Source organism: Spea bombifrons, chromosome 2, assembly GCF_027358695.1.
Source record: "Spea bombifrons isolate aSpeBom1 chromosome 2, aSpeBom1.2.pri, whole genome shotgun sequence".
Lineage (NCBI taxonomy): Eukaryota > Metazoa > Chordata > Amphibia > Anura > Pelobatidae > Spea > Spea bombifrons.
In genome coordinates this window covers 110,384,513-110,407,413 of record NC_071088.1, presented here as the reverse complement: position 1 = coordinate 110,407,413, position 22,901 = coordinate 110,384,513, and the positions used below count along the sequence as shown (strand labels likewise).

The 22,901-nt window shown below is 41.5% G+C and overlaps 1 protein-coding gene across 1 annotated transcript; it reads left to right on the top strand.

Annotated features, from left to right (window-relative positions):
* Nucleotides 1–7,714: 7,714 nt before the first annotated feature.
* On the top strand, nt 7,715–21,106 carry FKBP11 (FKBP prolyl isomerase 11). Its single transcript, XM_053455578.1, has 6 exons — nt 7,715–7,903; nt 9,157–9,219; nt 13,327–13,414; nt 17,955–17,988; nt 20,437–20,507; nt 20,869–21,106. Exons 1-6 carry the CDS (start codon nt 7,790–7,792, stop codon nt 21,084–21,086), a joined length of 588 nt encoding a protein of 195 aa, XP_053311553.1. The 5' UTR covers nt 7,715–7,789; the 3' UTR covers nt 21,087–21,106.
* Nucleotides 21,107–22,901: the final 1,795 nt, after the last annotated feature.

Sequence of the window (22,901 nt, the reverse complement as noted above, 5' to 3'; positions counted from 1 at the left end):
GTTTAGCTACTGCTGATAACACAGTAATATGATTCTATTCCTGTACAAAAAAACAAACAACATCTAGTCTGCTTTCCCAGTCCAGTTTTACCATGGTACTCAAGAAGGAGAGCAAATATTGGCTTCAAATCACTAAAGCAAATAAAATCTTCAGCCTGGGTTTAGCCTCACAAAATTTCGAAGGTAAGCTATAGTAGCTGACCTTCCAAAGGACAACTTTACCTGTGCAGATCTTGAATTGAAAGGTGCATGTAACATATTCACTGAAATGCTAGAGTGGGTTAATAGCTAGGCGAATGAAGTTGCTCCAGGTACACCATGGTACAGGGTAGAGCCCTGCGCGGGACTACTTTTTTAATCCCGCTCCCGCCCGCTCCTGCGGATTTTAATCCCACTCCCGCCCGCTCCCGCAATGTGGGTGTTCCGCTCCCGCCCGCTCCCGCCACATTTGTGGCCAATCCCGTCCGCTCCCGCCACATTTGTGGCCAATCATGCCCGCCTCCTTACCTGATTTCCCGCGTAGTCCCGCGCGGCTGCCCTCGAGTTGTTCCCTCACTGCGTCTCTTCTCTTGCTCCGCCCAGGAACAAGGCGGAGTCACAGGAAGTGACGTCACAGCACGTGACTCCGGTTTGTTCCTGGGCGGAGCAAGCTAGGAGACACTGTAAGGGAGCAGCAAGAAGGCAGCCTTGCGGGACTGCGCGGGATTACCGGGACCCGCAGGTACAGTGCCTGACCGCCCGCTCCCGCCCGCAGCCCCAGCAAGACCGCCCGCGCCCGCAAGTTTTTTGGCGGGTCCCACGGGACCCGCGGGACCCGCCTCCCAGTGCAGTCCTCTAGTACAGGGGAACTCAATAATGTGGTTATATGTGGCATAGGTGGCACAGGCAGGCTGCTAAAGCGTCTGTGTGACCCTGCAGTATTGAGTTCTAGGCTATGCAGTACAGATACTGGGTAATTTGGAGCTCATATACAAGTGTTTAAGCTGTGTGTGTCTTAGACATAAACAGTTTAAATGCAATGCTGCCTATACAGTGCAATGCACTGTGCATATGCAGTATTTTTACATCAGGATAGACCCGAAATTGACAGAAGAGGACCCGGGAAATGTGTGACTGTAGCAGGTATGCTATACACAATGGCAAGCATTGGCTGCAGTGGTGTAAAGCACATCACCACTGGACTCTAGAGTAGTGTCTGAAAGTCTGAGGGACTAATCTGGTTTTGGCGGATGCCAGAACTACACCTAGCGGAATGCATAGTGCCTAATGTATAATGACTGGGGCTGTTCTTCAGGGTTTGTATAGGCCCCTTAGTTGCAGTGAAAATTAATGTTAAAACTAACAAAAACCTTTGTAGCAACAGTTTAGGAAAGGCCCTTTCCTATTGCAGTATAATTATGCTCACATGCACAAAACAAGGCCCATAAAGACATGATTTGATGACTTTGGTGTGGGGGAACATAAGTAGCCTGCAGAGAACCCTGACTTTGACCCCACTGAAAACCTTTGGGATGTATGGAACACTGAATGGGAGCTAGATCTTTTCACACAACACCAGTGTCTGACCTCACAAACAATGTTTTGGCTGAATAGACACAAATTCAGACACTGCAAAATCTTATGTAAGGCCTTCCCAGAAGGGTAGAGATTGTTACAGATGGAAAGGGGTTCCACATTAATGCCCAAGGTTTTGGCATGGGGTGTCCAACAAGCTCCTATACGTGTGATGGTCAGAAATCCACATGCTTTTAGACATGTAGTGGTTCATGTCTGAGAAATCTATATTACAGCTAACAGTCCCATGGAAATGTTAGTTATAATTTATCTATTGCAGAGTGAATCAAATTAGAAGTATGGTTTAGACTATGAAATCCATGATTTGTGTGTTTTACAGCACTGATATTAAAACTTGTTTATGGTGAAAGAATGGTTCACATTTTCACTATTGACTTAAAAATGCCAATGGCAAGTTCATTTATCCAATAGAAATAATGATGATGTTGATCTTTTTTATTTGACTAATAAATCCCATGAGAGATCTTATTCAAATGATCTCTGGCAAGTTTAACTTCCAAATGTTAGGCAACCACTCAGACTCCTGCATTGAAAATTAAGATATAGATTGAGATGTAGATTTTCTATTTGATATGGTGCTCTGGGAATAATACTGGTAATTACAGGAGTGATTCCACAGCACTGTTTCTGTGTGTGATCATCGTTGGTGGATAGTTGATGGTGGAGGCAGGCTTTACCCCCTCCACAGGAGTGCAACGTTATGCTGATGTCTGGGCAACACCTGGAAGTCTTCCCTGGGGTTTGCTGTAACTTTAGGCTGCCGTTTTGGCCTACCGTGCTACCACGATCACAATTGCGGGTAGAAGCAACTAGTAAAGACCGCAGCTTTGGCCTACTCCGCGGAGCTTTTGGGAGGCCTGCAGTGATGGAGGACAGCTGGGGAGAGCAGGTAAGGGGGAGAGGGGCATGACAATGAGACACTACAGTAGCTGGCTTGGCCCTTTTTAGTTTTCCCTTGTAATTGCACGGAGGGATTTTGCAGAAACTTTCCCCGTCGGACCCCCAGTATCCATGAGACCCTCCATGTAAAGAAAGTGCTCCCTTTTTTTAATATGTGTGCTTTCCTGTAATTGATTAGTTGCTTTAAGTGATTGTTGCAAAGAATGGGCTGGTGATAAAGTGACACGTTAGCTCCAAATTACATTGTAACCTTTTCTGCTAGGTGATGAGATCACCAAATCATGATATGAGACAGCTTGCCTCCTGCTTTTGAAGTCCTCTTTTTGTACACAAAATGAGCAACTGCACGTTTAGTATTCTTTGCCTTAGTGTGATGCAGGCCTGGTTTCTAGGAAACCGAACACACTTATCTCTACTGATAACGCACTGGTTTGACACAATCTAAATTCCCTGCTGCTAGAAATGTAATGCCTAGGTGCATAGTGTTAAGAACAACTGGATCAACAGACTCATGTTGTAAAAAAAAAAAACAGTTTTTTTCGCATGCGGCATATATCTATCTATCTATCTATCTATCTATATATATGTGCCTTTTTCACATATACTTTGTACAAGGAAATTCTAAACTACGTATACTTTTGAGACATTTCATTTGCAGGCTAAAGACTCTGGTGTCTATTCAGCTTAACAGAACATTACTACTTGAAGAACAATACTGTATTGAATAAGATGGACACAATATGCAAAGCAAAAATAAGCAAGAGTCGATTAACAGCAACCAATTCTTCGTAAAGAAATGTGCTACAGTTTATTTTATTAAAACAGAACTTCTGAGGAGTATTTAGAACTCCACAGATCACAGCAGTGATCATGTATGAAAAACACAATTAGCAATTGGAGCAGTAGCTTATGATACCGGAAGCAAAGGAGCAGTTCATAGTAACACGCATAAGTAAATCACATACAGCATGCGTGACACTACCATGCTGGCAGAGACATACTTGATATAAGCCAGAGGCTTTAGAGATCCTGGAAGCAGGAAAGGGTGTCCATAGAGTGACATGCAGGATAATGCTGCTGAAACGCAGTAACAGGAAGGTAGTAAACCACACCTTGTAACATTCTGGAATGGGGACACCTGTGCTGGAGAGTGTGGGGATGGGCAGGGACAGCCACAGAAATGAGTGGGACAGGAGGAAGGGCACCAGCACAGACAGACCACCATTTATTTTTCACTTTAATGAGCCACACAGGGGAGATCTCCCAAAGCAGTCCATGCCGGGCAGCAGGACAATTACTATGAATAATGGTACAGAGCCAAAAAACAGTACTTATTAGACTTATGCATTCGTATTCGGGCGAACATGAAAATGAACAGGAAGGTTACACGTACCCTTGAATGTCTGGCCTTGCTACAGACACACAAAGTGACACACACAGGTTAAAATGGCAATTAAAGGTTAATTTCCCACTTCTCTAAAGGCACAGAGAATCTTGTGATTATTGATGGCAAGATGAGCACAGCATGTTATCAGAAAATACTGGCAGACAATTTGCACGAAAGCTGCGCATGGGACACTCTTGGACTTTCCAACATGACAATGACCCGATGCACAAGACCAAGTTGACCCTCCAGTGGTTACAGCAGAAACAGGTGAAGGTTCTAGAGTTACCATCAGTCTCCTTAATATCATTGAGCCACTCTGGGGAGATCTCAAATGTGGGACCTGGAGGCATTTTGCCATGACGAATGGGCAGCTATACCACCTGCAAGAATTTGGAGCCTCATAGATAACTATTACAAAAGACTGCACACTGTCAGTGATGCTAAAGGGGGCAATACACAGAATTAAGAACTAGGGGTCATTTCAACTTTTTTTCTTTGTTTTGTTTTATGATTATGCCATTCCGTTATAACCTACAGTCGAATATGAATCCCATAAGAAATAAAAGAAATGTGTTTTCTTTAAAATGGTACGTATATTACCAATTCTCCAAGGGTATGCAAACTTTTGATCACGACTGTACATACATACAAACCCATGCATACAAACAAAGTGTTAAAACACACCAGTAACTTTCTTCATGAAATCATTAATTACCTATTCAAGTGCAGCACCCTATTAGCATATCTGGGAATATACAGGGTTTGACCCAGAGTCTCAGGTCTTTTGCCCTAATCCTTAAATAATGGAAACATCTAAGTTTTCATGAGGATTAGTATTAAAGCCGTTTGGTTAACGCATTTGGAAAGTAGATACACAGAATCTTCACGATGGTCTATTAATATGTTAACATTTCAAGGGGTCAGCAGGTTGAAAACATTCCCGGGGATGTGCATTAGTGTTAAGTTACTCTTCTATACAATGCAACCAGTCAGACAAAACAACTGTTTTGTAGTACAAGAAATGTGGTTCTCTTGACCTCAATTTACTGAAATATGAAATATTAGTCTGCGCTACTGCTGTGGAGGCAGCACTAAATTCCTTAAAGTTAACAGTGGCTTTAATAGAAAACTACTGCTGCCTCACTTAGCTGTCTAAGATATGATACAACCCTAACACCCATAGAGGTTAAATAACTAACATCGATCCCAAGTGTAACATGTATAAAGCCTCGACTATTAAAACCAACGCATTTGGTCATCACAGCATCGTCCCATACCTGTGCTCAAGCAAGGAATCAATTATATGTCTGGGTAGCTGAGTGAGACTTTTTTTTGTTTCAAGCCACTGTTATTTTTATTTTGGGGGGAATCTTGTGCTGCTCCCACAGCAGTAGTGCAGACTAAAATGTCAAAACTAGTAACTTGAGGTCCACAGAACCCCTGGGATTTTCACATTTATTTAATGTAAGGAAGTTCTACTTAATGTCATGAAGATTTACATTACTGAAAGGAAGATCGATAAGTGGAAAAGCCTTCCTGCAGAAGTGGCAGAGGCTATAATACAGAGACATCATTTAAACATGCATAGGATAGGCACATGGCTCCTGAATGTAAGACAAGGTCAAGGACTGATTAATGTATGCGTCGAGAAAACAGCAGATAAAACAGGCAGACTAGATGGGTGAATGGGTCTGATATGCTGTGAAATTGTTTTTTTTATGTTTCGCTACAAAAGAAAGAAACATCCAAGGACACTTTGCCACCAGGTAGCCAGTCTTTCCATAATACCGGGTATTGTAACTAAACGTATACTTTGTGGGCAGGGGAACAAATGTTATCAAACTAATACATCTTATAAAAACAGAGTATAATTAATGTGCAATGGACAATTAACCATTTCAGTGCCTGTAAGGAAAGCTTTGCATTAATTTATCACCACAGACAAGCAAGGATTATATTATAATTTAGGTCCGCTTCTGTTGCAGGCACTGCGTACACTATAGCTCCTTCTTCCTCCCCTCTCTCCTATCACTTTCTTCTCTGCAGCTGCAAACTCTCACACACTGACTCGCTTTCCCTCTCTTCTGTCAGTATCATCAGATCAGAGGAGGCCAGACAACAGCCAGAGAAGGTGAGCAAAAAGATGGGGGACAGCTAGAAGGCAGGGGGCACACAAAGACAGATATTTATTTTAGGCAATGAATTTAGTTTCCAAATAAAAAAAGCCCTCTGAATTTCGTCCGAACCAAAAGTGCAGGAAACGAAATTTGCTGTACAAAAACAAATGATAATCAAAAACTAGAAAATAACTAAAATAATTTTGGACCTTGTTCAAAAGTCGAGTTTTTAATAGCTTTGGCTGTATATTTGGGGTCGTTGTCATGCTCAAGAGTTAAGTTTCTGCTTGTACTTCTCAGCATTATTTCTGACCAAATCCCCAACAACAGAAATACAGCCCCAAACTTGCAAGGAACCTCCACAATTCTTCACTGTTGTCTGTAAACACTCATTTTTGCATGGCTCCCCAGCCCTTCGATGAACAAACTGCTTTCTGCTACATCCAAATATTGGACTTGCTGCCATTACTCTGCACCCCAGTTCCTGTGTTTACATGAATAGATGAGTCGCTTGGCCTTGTTTCCCTGTCAGGGGTATGCAATTTTGGCCCCAAGTTATCCATGAAAACCGCTTCTCGACAGACTTCTCCAGTCCCACTGTTTTGTGCTAATGCTCAGCTGATGGCACTGCTGGACATCTTTGGATTGTGAAGGGAAGAAAGCATGATGTAGATTTCATCTTTGGCAAGTTTCCATGGATGCCCACTGTGTCTACAGCCCTCAACATTGCCCGTTTCTTTATACTTTTTCAAAAGAGCTTCAACAGACCATTTGGAAACCCCGGTCTGCCTTAAAACGTCTGCATTAGTGGAGACCTTGGACCCTGTGCAAGAATTAGTCCCGAAACAGCCTGCTTGTGCCATCTTTTCCCCCCACTTACACATCCATGCGATCACACACATACAAAAATACATACTCATTCTCAAATACTCACTAATTCACATACATGCCTACAAAACCCATGACTTTACGCAGGTGTACCGAGAAGAACAGATGCGGTTTTTGGCCACACCAAATATTGATCTCATTTAAATTTTTCTTCTGTTCACTTACCTTGCAAAAAAAAATTAATGTGTCTATTTTTGAAAACATTCTTCCTTTACACCATTTTCTCTCAACTGTGTTTAAAGTGATGTTACCAAGACCTCATCAAGGGTACCCTACAGTTACAACAAATATCCCTGATCTACAAAGCCCTCAGGGGTATCTCTGGTCACATTGCAGTCCCACCAGAAAAGGTAAAAAGCTTGAAACCCCAATAACCAAAAGGTGTTAAATTAATAAAAACAATGGAGTGTGTAAAACACTTATTCAGAAAACTCACAAAGACCAACAAAAATGTTCGGTATGTCTAAAATAGGGTTAATATACTAAGGAGTGCAATTTATTCAGCGACAGAGGCTAAATTGATCGTACTAATAACAGCAAAATGATATCATCATTAATCTGAGAGAAAGTCGAGTGCAATTAGTGCAGTGACTTAGTGGAACTAGGCATCATCTGCATATCTAGAATTGTCTGAAATGGGAGCTCTGTCGTGGCTGAGCGTGTTCGGAGTTGTAGTGCACAGTAGCAGGGGGGTCCCGCAGGTTACCTATAGTGAATGCTCAGGTATACGGCTGTGCGGGAGTTAGTGCGCTGTCAGGGATAGTGGAGGCGGGGACAGGTGTCGGGGCGGGTGATAGAGGCCGGTCGCCCAGCCAGCTCCTCCCCCGCATCTCATTGCCACGCTCCCGCACTGCTTGCTCCCTCTCATCCCCGGCTTTGGCAGCTGTTGCATCCCCCTCCGTCCTGCGCTGTCTCCCAGACAATGTTCAGGTGGCTTCTGCCGCTGCTCCTGCTCTCCTCCTCTGCACTAATCCGGGCGGAAGCCGAGGAGGAAGAGGCTGGTGACAATGCGACTGAACTTGTGGTTGAGACCTTGGTGAGTATGACAGACTGACACGGGGGTCTGAGGAGGGTTATCCCGGGTGTGCAGTCATAACCCCGGAGCCAGCAGCCGCGGTCTCCACCGGGTCTCTTGCAGACATTACCGCCTGTTCTGTTATCATTCCGTATGGAACCTGACCCCCACAACCCCACCCCCCGTTACCGTGTCTGCAGGTAGGAAAGTTTCCAGCTGTGCAATTAACGGTAATCGATATGTTCTGATTCTGACAGGTGGGGATTCCATAGGCTGCCTTCTCGCATCCCTGATCTATAGGTTTCCCTCAGCCACCTCTGATGTGTAGGAACCCTTCGCTCAGCTCAGATCTATAGGTTCCCCTCCTCTATCTCTGATGTGTAGGCACCACTCACTCAGCTGTAATCTATAGGCTGCCTCTATTCCTCTCTCATCTTCTTATACCTGCCGAAGATCTTGCAGCTGATGCCACATCCACACACTTTCACATCTCCCTGCCGGTGTAATGCCCCCCCCCCGCATCCTGCAGTTCTCCTCATATCCAGGCTCCCTCCTTCCTCCCCCTATTACTCTTGCGTTCTCTGCTTCTCCTGCTGTTACCTATATGTATACATCCGTATCTCGATGCCATGTCTTCACCAGCTCTCCCCACCCGTGGCTTTCCCCCGCCTCGATGTCAGTCCTCCTTATTCTTTTGACATCCTCCATGTAAAGATAGTCCCCCTGACACCCCATGTCCCTGTCTCCGTTCATTATATACCACCCGTACGCATTGGGTGCCTCCGGTTATCCCTCCGATGGACGCCTGGCCACTGCTGCTCCCCTAACTCGCCTCTTCCCCTCGCAGTCGCTCTCACCACCCGCCGTTACCATGTCTCCTGTCCGCTCCTCCATCCTCCTGTCTGTCATCACTTCTCGCCTGTTGCTCCCTTCTTAGTTACACTGCTTCTTTCGGTTGGCATCTTTATGGGCACTCGAGCTTTTATGGGTTCCAGATTTTGCTACTTTCAGGCTCAGCATGATAGGGGTTGCAGAACAAAACTTAAAAAGTGCCATCTTGCCGCCTAAACACACCTCCGTTTGAAGCATACAAACCGTATATCCTCCAGCTGCTGGGAACTGTAACTCTCAGCACGCAGAGCACAACGGTGCGTATTCTCTTACAGAGGATATACTCGGTGTGTGTTATTGCTGCTCCTCATAACACTCTGTAACTATTGTGTGTGACTCGGTTCTGTCTCTGAGACGTCACTATCCCTCTCTCTCTCGTGCAGGAGAAGCCCGAGTCCTGCGTGGATACGGTGGCTCACGGGGACACTATTCAGCTCCACTACACGGTGAGTTCCCGCTAACTTCCACAAGGCCACATCTGGGCCTAAGCCGTAACATCTGTAACAACAATAACACGTCAGCAGTGCTATCCACGGCCTGCACACCGCGGGGAGGAGCGACAGCGGAGGGGGCGGGGAGAGGGCCGGACGGGGCGGAGATTCGGACTTGGGGGCGCTTTGATTAACCCTTTGTTTTAAAAGAGGTTTAGTGCTGATTCACCTAAAACCAAAAAAGAAACTCGCACGACAGGAAATACAGGATCCATGGAACACATGCCTCATCTATCCGGGACCGGATAGTCAAAGCAACCGTATACCCCCAGTTTGTATGTATCATTTCTATATTTATACCACATTACAAACTGTTATTTACTACAATATATTCCTGGAGCATGGATATATGTATGTATGAGTGCTCTTTAGGTTATAAGCGAAATTCAAATTAGAGAAGCATTACAAAAAAATGAAATTGGTCCTCCTTACTGGTAGCTGTTAAAGAGACATATTCTGCTCATTTACCCTGTCGGTGCAATTATAGTAAGAACAATTGGCCAGTGACACTGTTGGGACTGTCACAACCAAAAACCAGGACAGATGGTATATAGTCACGCAGTCCTGTAAAAGAAGAGAGTATAAAAACCTTTAATTTCCAGGGATGGCTGTCACATACAGTGTCTGCTGCACTTTGGGTATTTCACGTAGAGATGCCGCATGTTGATGTCCCAGCAGCTGCTGGCTGTCTTTCGGTCCGCCGCGCATGTACGCAGACATTGAAGGTGGGAGTGCGTTCCCATGGTCCTCATACAGTCTCCCTGCTAGCAGGATGAAGTATTGAACCCTCTTGCTACCTGTCTATGCCACTGGCGCTCTAGCCTGATGCTAGATAGGCTGCAATGCTTCGCCGCAGCCTGTTTCATACAGAAGCTGGGGTGACCGGACAGTTTCTTTTAAGATTTGTGATAAAGACATTTTAACATGAGGCTTTCCGGAGTCATCCAAACCCTGTGTCATGAAAAAAAAGATGCAACCAAATTGAGAGGGTGGTAGATAAATGGAACAGTCTCCCAGCAGAAGTGGAAGAGGTTAACACAGTAAGGGAATTTACATATGCATGGGATAGGAATGTGGCTATCCTGACCAAAGACCGCTTAGGTGTAATAAAAAACATGAAAAAGTTTATAGACCTTGTGACAAGTTCCTGTGTGCCTTTGGCGTTTTTTTTGTTTGTTTTTTACGAAAGGAGGATTTAGTAAGAGAATTTGGAAGAAGATTGTGGTTTGAGCTTTCATTATACATAGTCATCCCTGTCAAGTTTCCCCTGCTGGCCCTATATAATTGCATAGTTCAGTCTGATTTAACTATACATTATATGGGGCCAATTTGCCAGTTGTTAATAAGAAGCAAGTTTATAAAATGAGGGGGGATCTAGACCGCAGGAGTGGTGTTTAAGGTGCTAGGTTTTCCATAGGTAAAGCAGGTATGTCCTTATGGGCACCTGTCAATGTACCATTACATTATAATTTAATTTAATCTTACTAGATACCCCACACTGAAATAAATGGGTTTGTGTTCTTCTAGGACATCTAAGGTCAGGGCCCTATTTTGGCAAAATGCACATATAAAAGATAAGAACTCTTCAGGAAGTATTTTTTTTTTCTCTTTCTTGTATGTCGTCAAAACAATATTTTCAATCTCTGCACCTTCTCACTCCTATAAAGCTAATATTGACATTCCGCCGATCGCAAGCAAACATGGGAACGCTCATCAAGTTCTGTTTGACAGAATACACAAAAGAGAATTTTTATACAGCTCACTCGCTGCATCTAAAACTCCACGTATAGTTTGCTGCCCAACCGCCGCTACTACACATTAATATAAATGTCTTAGATCTTCCGTGTTTGGAAACGCCAGTTACATAGGAGTTACTAGTAACATAAATCTGAAAGGTGTGTTAGCAGCCATGTATTGTGATTGAGTGTATGATGAGATTATCTTTTAGAGTTGAAAAATATATGCAGTGTACACTGACCACCAGGACTAGATTAACCCATTAGCCACATTATCATCGCCTTGAGTTTCACAACTTACCTTATGCCATTTTATGTTGATCTCTTAGTACGGACCCCATTCCTGGTTCTTAAGTTCAATGTAAATTTGCCTGTTGACAGCTCTCCTTCAGCAAGTCACCTATACCAAGGATCGCGATGCAATATTTTGTGTTAAATTCTTCAAAGAACAGAGCAGACTTTTTATGTGAAAAAATATGATCGCTGTATGGTTGTAATAACGATCAGCCAATTGATTTGTTTGCATGCTGTAGAACTATGCACTATTTTTAGAAATAAAAATTAATGAGGTAACAAAATCCCCAAGAAGAAGCAATTAAGTTTCTAGGTGTTTTATTTATTTAAACCTACAATGTAGGCAGACCATATTAGAATCAAAATAGTGTTTCCTCTTAGTGGAACAGCAACTTTAACAGTAAGGGAGATTGCGATATTCCTTACCAGTAAGTGGAAAAAACGCATGCCTTTGGAAGAAGCTGCAGCGTCTCCTCTGTCTATATTTTGAAAGCAGCCATCGCTGGCTGCAAAGCTCCAACGGGGAGCTCAACCCCCGGAAACTCTCATACAAGCCATAGCTGGCACGTGCCTCCTGGCCCAATTCGGTCTACTCCCTGCCCACTCCCCTCCAACTCCTCTATGTGTGGCATGTCCCTGTACACAAAGCTAGAAGACGGAGGGCTCCAGATAGCCTGCCCTGAGAAGTGCCTAGATATGGTTATTATAGCTTGTAGTGACTATGCTGCTCATGGACTTTGGAGACCAGTCTTATGGTCCTGCTGTTTGTGGAGATCAAAATCCGAATGATATCACACATGCCCAATAAGGTAATTAACCAATGAGAAAAATAAGGAAGGAGATGAATGTACCCATAGATTCCGTGTTGGATTTGTGCAGCATCTAGGAGCCTTGCTGACCTATTAGGAGCCAGAAAACATATCCATAGATTTGTTCAAACAACCTGCAAAAGGACACAAGTGTTCCAAAACAGTCACACTTTGTATGATGATTCATCGACCACTCAATATTCCAAAGTAAAATTGTTAATACAATTGTTCATTTTACTATTTCTTTTTGCAGAGCACATGTAGGTTTATGAATAAAGATTAATTGTACTGCAGACACATTCCATAGGTTGCCATGGTGATTAGACCACATTTGCCACTTTGCACTATAATATGCTTAACCCCCATTGAAGGAAAAGTAATGGCAAGCAATTATATCTTAAAGATGCTGCCTGAAAATTAGTATTCATTTCTCTCTAGTTTCCCCCGAAAGCCCTCGCGACTAGCAATTGAAATCTGCCAGACTGGCTTTCATTAAATGTACCATTACATCGCGTTTAGGTAAAGTTCAAGCAGGTACTTCTCATTAGCCTGACATACAGCTTTCAATAAAATGCAAGGTTTGCACTAACATCCTTTACAACTAAGCCCACTCACTATCGCTATGTATTTTTTTGAGCATATAAAGCCAGTTTCTTTTCATGTCTAAAAAAAAAAAGTATTAATTATAAGCTTTTAGTTGCGGACTGGGAATCCATTTAAAGGCCAAGCGGCCTGATGTGTGTGAATAGCTGTTCTTGAGAGCAGGGCTGTCTTCTCTGTCTTAAAGTGCATTAATGTTATTGTCCATGAAGCAGAGGTTCAGCTTTCTCCGGTGCATATAACTGTAGAACCTGTTTGGAGAACTATTCTGAGATGAGGCTATTACAGTGAGGGACTTTAAACACGCATGGGATAAGAATGAAGCCATCCTGAATCTAGGACAAGACCAAGGACAGATTAAGGTCTGAGTCTTTACATCAGGAAAAAAAATGAGCAGTCAAATTTTATGTTTCTGATATAATGGATTTGTTAGTTCTGCCTCCCAATTGCTGCCCCTCCGAAAGGGCAAGTTGAAGAGCCTAGATCTAAGGAGTAAGAGGTGATCGCTATTTTTTTTTCTGAGTAAGGTAACAAGGTAAGAAAAAGCAGCTGCTGCCTGTATAAATAATACAGTTGTATCATTATGTACCATTTAACTAGAGTATATTTGTCTGTGGCTTTAGGGAAGGTTGGACGATGGACGTGTAATAGACAGCTCCCTATCTCGGGACCCCCTTGTGGTGGAAATTGGAAAGAAGCAGGTGATCCCAGGTAAGGGGTACTTTTAAGGCTGTATCATTCATTCATATGCCAGAAATAGTGATGTGCGTTAAGATGTGCAAATACAGACTGGCACGGAACATACTATACAAGTATTGGAAAGAGCCATGTTTGAGAGGTAACCTGTGTTTTTTAGTTTGGTTCTTTTTAAATTAATATGTTGATTGGATAGAGCTGAGCCTATGGAGGTCTAGGGTTGGCACAGGATCTTGGTCGTATTGCCTTCCTTTGGTTAGACATAGAGAAAGGAAAACATTTGAAAAGGTAAGGGGATTATTTGAGCATATATCATATCAAGAAATCATATTAAGCTAACTGTGAATATCAACATTACAGCTTCTCATTACAAATTGTGGTACATGTAATCCAGCTGTTCACCTACAGTACCCCTAAAGGTTTCAGCTCCTCAACAGAAATAAAAACAATATTTTGGACTTAATATACAATATAATATAATATAATAATTCTGGAGTTAAGATACCCAAAAATGTAAGCTTTCAAGATATAGTCTGTATAAAAGGGGAGTGTTTGTGGCCCCATATGCTAAACAAATAAATACCGGTAGTAAATAAAAGGGTTTGTGGTAACAACAGCATTGTATCCACCTGTCAGACAGACATCTTCATCGAGGGAAAAAGGGTCAGTAGACCCTTTCTCAATGCTTCATTCATTCATTCATTCATACCTTAACGGATTCTACCTCGCATTCTTGTGAAACCCACAAGAAACGTGAGCCCCCTCCTGCAAAAAGCACCATGGTTACAATCCTCTTCCGAATGCTATAGAACAAAGAATAAATGTGGACAATGTCTAAATTTGGACAACAATTATCTTAAGAAGCAGCTTTATCTACTTACCCGTAGATTCTTATCTATCACTCAAAAAAGCTGCTGCCTCCAATGCAATAATAAGTGCAATAATGTAATCCATAGTAATCAAATTTATTAAAATTATTATTATTATTTATTGATTTTTAAGGCACAGTCATATTCTGCAGCGATGTACAGTGGCAAGGAACTATCATCCATTACATTTTACCTTACTTCACGCAGTTTCAATAGCTGTATATTTTTAACACCATCTTTTTAAAAGAAGAGCTTGAAATCCTTTCTTCTCTTGGTTTAGTTCCAAATATTTAAACCGATACAATATCAATAGGTTGGTTATTAATAAGAGGTAAGTATGATGGCAAGTCATTTACTTTGCGCATGAGAGAGGTGCAGATTAGGGGTTGTCTCTTTTCTGTGCGTTGTAATGTGTTCCAAATGTTCTGCATGCATATTCCTTAATCTATGCAAGAAACCATTAGCCACACACACAGTAGCCTGCAGGGGAAGAATTTCAGAGAGCTTTATACAGTCTTCTGACCGGCTGAGAGATTATACACCTCCCGTGTGTTAAGCACGCTGAGAAAGCTTAGCTATTCATACAGAATCAGAGGAGAATACAGAAACACTGGAAGGCTGTCTCATTATTTAGTAGAGTTTTATTTATACGTATTTACATTGATGCACAGATTTATGTATGGAAGCGTTCCTTTTTGTTATACACAGGTGGCTTCTTACACCAGCTATGTTCATATTCAACACACTGGGCCAACACAAAATCCTGGACTTTAAGTGTATCTCTACACTTTACCTGTGCACTATGCTGGGCCAACCCAGTCCTTCTAGCAGATGTTCAGAGTGGTCAGGAAGTGGTCAGGAAGGATAGTGAATACACCGCTACATATCTGCTACTCCCAACACACTTGCTATGGCCAGGTCCTTCTTTGGAAGAGAAAGGAATGAACTGGAGACAAATACCTTACAGTGTCTCCAAGAATGTTCAACTCCTGACATACATTAATGGTTTAGACTGAGGTTGAGAACCACAAGGTTAAATCAAATAGTAGACTAATATAATCTAATGGTACATCTTTATTACTTTTAGTGTTTCCACCCTCTGATGAATTTTATTTTGGTCATGCTAATCGACTATTGTTTCACAGCCATTATCAACATACCCTACTGAAAGCATTTCTCAACAAAAAAACCTTCATTTTGGCTCATTGACATTACTGCAAGGTAAAAACCAAACACCCCATAATGCAAGCTCATCCAGTCTCATCCATACACGCATTTGTTCTACTTGTGCCATGTCTATAAAGGTCTTCGCTATTTATGTTGTGGGGTTTTGTCCTATTTGGGCCAAAGGGACCAAGTATAATATCCAGCCCTGACCAAAGGAACACACAGGTAACTTCACGCAACAAGGTGATCTTCTCTTCAGTTTAGGTTGAATATATAACATATTATAATCGTGAGTCTCAGAAACGTACAGAATGGCATCTGAAATAGGTTTGGACGGTAAGGAAAGATCATCTCTTTTACTTTTCAATCCCGTCCTTTTTCTAGACTCTTCAGAAAATTGTGGCTGAGCTGCAGTCCCAGAAACCCACTTATTAACGTGTTCAATGGACCTTTCGAGTAGCGAATGGTAATAGTGCTCAGGAAAAAAATATTTTGATTATAGAGCACATGCCAGTCAAAACTGCCAGAATGTGTTATTCGGTGGCATGTTTTATTTAGGCTTAGATATTATGTGCAAAATCTCAGCTTATACCGTAGCTGCATTTTTTTCTAAAGGCTGAAGCTGCCAGCGCGGTGACATGAATTTAAACTCTGACATTAGAAGAACCGTGTATTACCGAGCACAAATCTCTTACTATGTTAATGAGGAGATATATAGGTTTATGGATTTAAAGGGAACACCAGCCCTGATTCTTTTTACCTATGACACCTTCTGTCTGGTTTAAAATGCATTGTATATGCTTTCCCCAAATCTCGGGTATTTATAATACTTCAATCTGTTTGCAATGCAATTTCAGAACGCCTTGAAGGGTTCTGCCACGGCCGTAACTTTCATGGGGCAAGAGGGGCAGCTGCCCTGGACACCGCAAGGTGAGGGGAGCACTTGAGCCCACTGGCTGCTATGCCCCTGCGCCTCCTTATTCTTCTCTTCACTTCCGGAAGTAGATGTGACATCAGAGCGGGACAAAACCTTTGACTGTACCCCTGAAGTCAAATCCCAGGTTCACATCATCTTAACTAAATACGATACATTCCAATCTATAGCAACATTTTAGCGAAATGTATCGATCAAAAGAAAAATGCCTTGGCATTTCTGATGTCGATCATGACCCTTGTCACTAGATGTATTTGATTTTTACTGCTGTGATAGTATAATTTAGCCTGTTGTTTTATGAAGTGTCGATGTGATTTCTTGAAATCAATACTTCCTGCTTTGAGCGGAACTTTGGCAAATAACAATTACAATTTTGTAAGCCAGATAATTGCCAGGTAGACTGAGAATGATCTTTCACAGGGATGCATAACTCAAGTCCTTGAGGGACACAAACAGGCCAGGAATTATATGTATTGTCTGATACCAAAGGTTACTATAGGGAGGTAATGAAAATAGATGACAATTTCAAATGATTTAACACAGGTTAAGACATACTGGCACAGAAGCATAAGAGGGCCCTGCTCTTGCGAATGTATAATCTATATGGTGGTTGATGGGGGAAATGAGACAGTAGGAGAGGATTTATTTTGGACGCTTTGATTGTGATATTCAGAAATTGGGGTCTGTGTGCAGCCCTTGAGGACCAGGGTTGAGTAGCCCTGGTCTATAATAAAGGTGTTTTCAATTTTGTTGTATTATTTGTTAAAAATGAAGTCCATGTTCCTTTCCTGTTCCTGTACATTTTGTGTCTATGTGAAAGTGTCTGATTCTCCCCTTTTCTCACGTTGAGGGTCCTTTGCCGAGTCCTCAAGCAGTGATTCATTCTCAAATGCTGCACATTTCACTTGGAGAGAGGCATAACAATCCAAGTCCCTCCTATGTTTTCAAGTTGTTTTACAACGGTATATACCTTTTCAGGCCCAACAACAAATGATGTTCAAAGTGCCAGTACCATAGAATGAGCGCTATTCAGTTTATTCTATATTGGAACAAAGCTATGATTGTGTATGGAAAATAATATTTGTGATGAACCAGGATCTTTACATTATCCTTCAAACCAAATAATTACATTTAAAGGAGCACTCCAACCCTCTTTTCATATTTTACGGCATGTAAACTGGCACAGGTGTGAATCAGACTTATTTAAGTCCTCCCCCAATTGCTTCCATTGAAAGCAGGAAGCATACCTCAGTATGCTTCTTGCACGTGCTCATGTATGCTATAAGAAGACGGATGTTTTGCTGGCACACATGTGATTGGCTCCTGCTTCAGTGACTTCAATGGATGTAGTACTGAGCATCCTCCAATCTGCATCCAGTCGAATACAGTGGAATACACACATTATGACGGAGTGCGGTGATTTTTTGTCAGTGTTTTGAGGTGAGCTGTTGGAATAAGGGTTTAGGGGGTACCAATTTTTACCTCCTGTGTATTTGTGCTTTCCTGTGCAATCAGAGAAACATGAAGTGATATCAAGTGGGACCATTGCTTCAATAACACGTCTGCCATTTTTATGTATTTCTAGGTCTGGAAGAGAGCCTCATAGGCATGTGTGTTGGGTAAGTGCAATGGCAACATGCTGCCAAGCTATACCGATTGTTTTTACGTTTCCGTCATTGTATCAAATGAGGTGATTTATGTGGGTCCACCACTTAACTTGTTCCATTTTTCTGAAAAGGGAATGGCAGAAAGAAGGGGGTTTGAGCCTTCAACATCAGCAAGATATTACATTGTATGATGGTTTGTCAAATTAGAATTATTATTGAAAGCTTATTTTTAGGGGGCAGAATTGGTGAATTTGTGTACAGCAGTACCCTCAGCGGGGCTCAGTTCATCTTTATAAACACCAACAAGTAAAAATATAGTCCACAGTCACGCAGGGGAAGTAATTAAATTCCGTTAAGCTTTTTCTATGCTGGAAAGAGTATTGAGAAAAGTACCAAAAATAAATCAAAATGATACACGATTTTGTTTGTAAGGAAACCACATTTTGTTCTACAAAAACAGGGCATACTTGCTTGCCATCTAATATTATGATTATCATACAAAATGTATTTGCTGTCAGCACAGATACATTTGTAGAAAGCTCATCATGCTTCGATTTTTACAATATATCAATATAAGAAACAACCAGGGACCAAATAAGGTTCTAATAGAGTCTTCCTTGTAGGAGAAGCTGATGGAGTTTGGCCTTTTATAATGTATAGTGAGGTAGGTGAAGTGTTTAATTAGCCTACAAACTTCCAAGAATAGTAAATAACAAAATAATTACTGGACTAAATTATTGTCTACTTGATAAAACATATAAAAACTATAATGGGTATGCATGCTGAGGGCAGAGAAAGGAGAAAGCTGAAACATTGATGGGATTTTAAGGCGGATAACATGGTCGATTTGGTTTTTACCTGCTGTCAAAATCTATGTTTCTATTTAAACCCTGTCATTGTATACAGATGGTATTTCTTCCTTGCCTGTCAAAACTTTGAATAAATACAATTCAATGGTTTGGAACAAATTGTTATAATATCCTTCTGAAAATATATACCCCTTTTTTCTGTCTCCTAGATGTTAAAGGAACAGATCCCTGTTCCCTGGGTAGAGTGGGTTGGGAACGTTTCCCGTGGTTTATAAGACAGGGGTCCTTACCAACAGCATAGACAGGGTCACTGGATTCAGTAATGAGCGCAGCCTCCAGCAAAATACAAAAACACCTTTTTATTTATGGATTTCAGGTAGATGTGGCAGATTAGCTTATGCCGCCTGGGTAACAGCTGCCAACTCAATTAGCTTCATCGCTACCTGTCTTTCAGGAACTTATTTACTCTCCCGGCAGCGGCCTCTTGGCACCAGTCAGACAGCAACACATGCATCTTCTCACGGGCATCGGGATCACCCATTCACAATGCATTTAGCCATGGCTGAATCCAGCAGCTTCACACCCATGCTAGTATACCAGACATATAAACACTGTGTTGTACTATATATATATATATATATATATATATATATATATATATATATATATATATATATATATACACACTTTATGCAGACCTGACATTTTGAGGTTAGCAAAAACCCTATTATTATTTTTACTGCATTTTATTTATACTGCGCCAGCAGATTGCACAGCACTATTACAATAAGGAGGGGGGAAACGAACAATAACATTAAAACTGAAAACATGCGTAATTGACATTAAGAATAGCACATGTTAAGACGTAATGGAATAATTTTTCCATGCTGGAGGCTTTCACTTGCAGGAACGTCATTCTATAGAGATAAGGAGTAGCGAGGTGTATGGCTCCAATGTTTGTTCTTTTTATATTTCGCTCATCGTCCACTACTAAGCACTGACTTATTGTTACACATTTGCCAGCGCTAAGGTCATTGGTAGTCTATAAAGTAAGTGTGGCCCTTTTGAATTTCTGTGCTTCTGCTAAATAATTTAAGTGTCATACTTGCTCGTTTCCTCTGAGAAATCCATAGATACTTTAATGGCATGAAGTGTTAAGAACCCTTAATTGGGTCATCTACATATAAGTATTGTGAATTTAGTTGAAATTGATGCATTTTATCAGGCCTGTATAAAAAAAAGAAAATGTAGAAGTCACCAAAGCTTTTGGTTCCCCAGAGGTCACTGTCAGATGGAAGAGTTTTATGACAGATTTATGGCTCAGCACCCCTATATATTATTTCTCTGTTTTAAATTCTCTTTAGGTAAGGGGGATGAAATGTTTCTCACACGAACTGCTACCTGCTGTTTGCAAAGAACAGCAGCATGGGTTGGCATCTCTTCCCCCTGGCGTGTTTCATCTGAGCACTACAGTGGGTCCTTTCTTAGCTTAAATGTTTCTGCGCTGGTGTGATTATTCGGATGGAATACAGAGCTTCTCAACTTTGGTACTCGAGTATACCCATCAGGGCATGTTTCTTGTTCCCCCACACACAGTGTAAAAGTGATGTCTTATTGAGTGATGATTATTTTGTAATCTTTTTATCTACAGAGAGAAACGCAAAGTGATTATCCCCCCTCACTTGGCATATGGCAAGAGAGGATATCCACCTTCTATACCAGGTACACCTTTGGAATGTAGTTTAACCTTGACTATGCCACACCGGTATATTTACTAAACATGCTTGTATTAGCATTAACTATGCGTAAATAGGGCCTAGTTGGCCATGAACACCATATATACCAACTATAATGAGGCTGTAGAAGAGACAAGCACTAGGGTAAGGAAGAATAGACAAATCAGGGTTTGGCTTGCATCAGAGATATTGTTCTATTTGTTGCAAATGTGTTTTGGATCATGTAGTACATACAAGAAAATAATCAGACTTTAGTTATCATACGGATTCAATTTGGCCAAAGATGTTAAAATATGATTTTATTCCGCTGTTTCTCTAATTCTTGTCCTTGTGTCCACCCCCTGCAGGTGACGCTGTGCTGCAGTTTGAGACGGAGGTGATATCGTTGTCCAAGCCCACACAGTGGCAGACATTTGTGAATAAAGTCCTGCCCCTGCTATGCATTGGCTTGGTGCCCACACTGCTGGGGCTTATTGGGTACCACCTTTACTCCAAATCAAAATCCCCTGCCGTGTCTAAGAAAAAGCTTAAAGAGGAAAAACGGAACAAAGCCAAAAAGAAATAAAAGACTCTCGCTTTCTCAAACCACCGAGTCAATCCGTTTTTTCATTTTCAGTATGTCACTGTGTCACATCTAGCTTTCATAAAAAAAAGATTTTTATCTGGCATATTGTAGCAGAAAACCACAAAAAGCCATGCTGCAAAAATAAAAACAGATCCAGTACTAGAGAGTATTTGTCCATAATTCATGGCACCAATTACTCAGAAAACACTCAATGCATGATAACAGAGCGAGAAACATACAACCTATTTTTCACATGGACAAACAAGTTGTACCACGAAATAAAGTTACACTCTATATCAGAAAGAACTGCATTGGGGTAGAGGGGAACAAGAGTGAATTAGAGATGAAAAGCACACCTAAAGACACAAGACCAGTGTGAAAGTATAGGTTATAACCTTATAGGCTTTAGTAAAGACAATCCCTTATACAGAGCCTATATTGCCCATTACAGCATTTACCCCTTTAATATCGATGGTATATAGAAAAGTAAATCATGCCGTTCAGACAGTACAATAAAACCCCCATGATATATCAGTCTTGACTTTTACCATCCGAAATATATGGAAATGACAGTATATTTGGTAACATAAACCATGATGAAAGATAACCAAATGGTTTGTCTACTTAACGGATCCAACACCATAATAATGGCAGTCTTCCTAGGATTTCATTCTATGTGTTTTTCACATCATTGGATGCTTACATATAACCAGTAATTCAAGTTTAATTCCCCACAAGGCCTACTGAGGAAAATAGAAAGTGTCTAGATGCAGGCTCTCTCCATGACCACACATTTTTATTTCTTAACCCTCTGACGCTAAAGAGATGTAAATAGTAACATTACAATGGGATCATTTATAATAATACATTTTTATTTTTGGCCAAATGATGCACCTCCAAGAATTGATTGTTTGGATGACACCAAGCTCTGCTCTCTGGTCTTTCTTTCACTTAACAATTAATGATGGGAAGTTCAGATCATTAAAGTGAATCGGATCATTTCGACTCGTTCACTGAAATGATCCGATTCATGATCCGAATCTTCGGATCACTCAGTGTGACTCACAGGAGTTACTGTTTTCCAGTAACTCCGTGCAGGCACACTAACGATTGGCCCCGCCCCTTTCATTAGTCAATGAACCCTCCTGCCTGCCTACTCGAGTGATGTCAATGAAGGCAGAGAGTCGTTCGGATCTTACAGGGATCCAAATCTTACAGTGATCCGGATCGCTGTAAGATCCGGATCGCTGTAAGATCCGGATCTTTGAACGACTCTCTGCCTTCATTGGGATTCGAATCATTCAGATAATATCACCATACTTTTATAAATAAATACATTAATAATCACTGCCCCCAGGATTTACATTCCCCTTTACCTGCAACTGCACCTTAAGCTAACTTTATTAAATTAATTAAATTAACCCTCACCATTAAATTAACCCTTAACACCCCATCAACCATGACTGCCCCTAAAACTAACCCTTAACACCCCATCAACCATGACTGCCCCTCAAATTAACCCTTCACACCCCATCAACCATGACTGCCCCTAAAATTAACCCTTAACACCCCATTAAGTATAACTGCCCCTAAAATTAACCCTAAACACCCCATCAACCATAACTGCCTCTAAATTAACCCTAAACACCCCATTAACCACAACTGCCCCTAAATTAACCCTAAACACCCCATTAACCATAACTGCCCCTAAATTAACACTAAAGACCCCATCAACCATACCAATTTATTAGGTAATTTATCTGGAGTACATGCAATTAATTTAGGGGCAGTTATGGTTAATGGAGTATTTAGGGT